Below are 2,228 nucleotides of genomic sequence, written 5' to 3' on the forward strand. Positions count from 1 at the left end.
ATCATCAAACATTTATTTTTCCGGAAAATGTTACAAGTTTTCCAGATATAAGAAATATTAATCTTCCTGAATTTGATTTAGAATCTCAGCAATCAATATTTTTAGAAATGCTTCTAAATAATAGTGATTTTCACAATTTTCCACCTTCAGATAAAAAAGACCACTCAGAATGTATTCCAACTGTTAATATTATAAATCCAGAGACACCTAGCTCAGCAAAATTTGACGAAGAGGAAGATGATACCGAAAGTATTCTTATGGAAAGTATTCTTAACCAACCCGAGTTAGAAGATTTTTATGATGAAAAAAGCAGCACAATTAGTGATAATGACTTAATGGTAATGCCAGTACGTCAGCTTAATTTGAAATTAAAAAATCTACCCAAAGATGAAAAGTTAAAACTTAAAGCTAGAAGAAGATTGCTAAAAAATAGAGGCTATGCTCAGACATGCCGTGAGAGAAGGTTATATTCTCAGAGAACAGTTATGGAGGAGAATGAACATCTCAAAAACCTCCTCAAACAAGTTACTATAGAAAAGAACATTATTGAAAGTAAATATAATCATCTTAAAAATGCAATCAAAAAAGCCAAACTTTCAAGACATCATAAAACATGTTAATACAAAAATGACTTGTAAATAGTAATGTATATGTATATATTGAGTATTATTTTTCTTTCTTATTTTAAATTGGATTTGTTTGTTGATATTTTTTTTGTGGACATAAAAATTCAATTTTAATAAAATGTTAAATTTTTAAATTATTGAGATTGTTTATTGTTGTTGTTGTGTGTGTCTGTGTGTGTGTATTAAGGCTCAACAAATCATTTTAATTTTTTCTTTTTTTTTTTCTTTTGAGGAACGTTGACGTTCGTCTCAATATTTATTGAATTATTATTAAATGTATATTTATAAGATATTTTCTTTATATTTTATACGACTGTTTCATGTTAGATATGCAGCTACTTATTGCTTTTCAAAATTATTCACTAAGAAGCAACTAAAACATATAATTTGTGAAATGTTTTAGTAGATTTGTGCTATTTTATGACATCGAATTAGATAATATCTTCGATTTTCGGATAAACGTGATGGATATTGAACTTAGCTAAATTTTAATAAATTAATTTTACTTTTGAGCAAAAAAAGGTTTAGTGACTTTATTTGAGAAAAATTTTAATCAGACTTAGATCGTCAAAGTTAAAAAAACAAAACAAGTCCGGTTATTTTAAAATCTTCTTTTCTGAAGATTTTAAAATAACTGGTGTTAAAACCGGACTTGGAATTAGTTGTTCTGTGTAGTACCTGTAAACTGCTGCAGGGTACTAATTAGTAAAATAAATGTTTGAAAGACTGTGTTAAATTTCTTAAATGAAATGTTCTGAGTTCAATCATTTAGTGAATATTTCTGACATCTTCTGATAGCCTATTCTATCCAATTAACAGATTTTATCAATATTTTTCACATTTGCTAACTCAAGTTGATAACTATTATTTGTCTTTGGTGGATGAAGATGTTACAATTTACTTGAGAAATGAACTGCAAAAACGATGTCTTCTTCAACAGAATAATTAAACAGATTTTTGGATCCTTCTACTTTCCTTAGGAACCTCACATGAAGAATTTTGGGTGTTGGTAAAACCTCAACAATCTGTCCAATGAAATTCAATTTCACACTTTTTTAGTTTTTCCTGGGTAGACTACAGCATGCCAACTCCCAGTAGTTAATAAATTATTGACATCAGGTTCTTCTTGATTAGACTCGTTTAAATCAGCATCTTTCTTGTCATTACTTTCATTGGGATAACCACTACTACCGACTTCAATGTCTTCTAATTCGGACAGAGATTCAACTCCCTTTGAAGCTATTTTTGATTTTTTGCCTTTAATTTGTTGGCTTTTGGATTTTTTTTTTTTTTTTTGATGTTTGTCTATAATCAATGTCATCTACTGTGATCAATTTTCCTGGTGCAATTTTTTCCCCTCTTTTTCTATTGGTTTTTCCTGCTGCATCATTGCCACAGCATTTCGTGAGAATACCTATTAAACCTTCCTTTAATATTTCTTTTATGGTCTCACCGCCATAGTCTTTATTGACATCTGGAAGCCGTTTTAATACTTTTTCTCAATTCAAAGGATATATGCCTGAAGCTTCAAATCCCGCTTTTAAGTTGTCTGCTTTCAGAGTATTTTGCAACTTTGTCAAAAGCGCTGGGAAATGGTTTTTT

The 2,228-nt window shown here is 29.3% G+C and overlaps 1 protein-coding gene across 2 annotated transcripts in view; it reads left to right on the forward strand.

Annotated features, from left to right (window-relative positions):
* The window catches only part of LOC136091351 (uncharacterized), a 2,956-nt gene extending 2,000 nt beyond the window's left edge, over positions 1 to 956 (forward strand). For both annotated transcript variants that reach the window (XM_065818819.1, XM_065818820.1), the window contains one exon: positions 1 to 956. This exon is cut by the window's left edge and continues 117 nt beyond it. In XM_065818819.1, coding sequence (XP_065674891.1) covers positions 1 to 620 — 620 coding nt within the window. In that variant the 3' untranslated portion in view covers positions 621 to 956.
* Positions 957 to 2,228: the final 1,272 nt, after the last annotated feature.

This window comes from Hydra vulgaris, chromosome 15, assembly GCF_038396675.1.
Source record: "Hydra vulgaris chromosome 15, alternate assembly HydraT2T_AEP".
NCBI lineage: Eukaryota > Metazoa > Cnidaria > Hydrozoa > Anthoathecata > Hydridae > Hydra > Hydra vulgaris.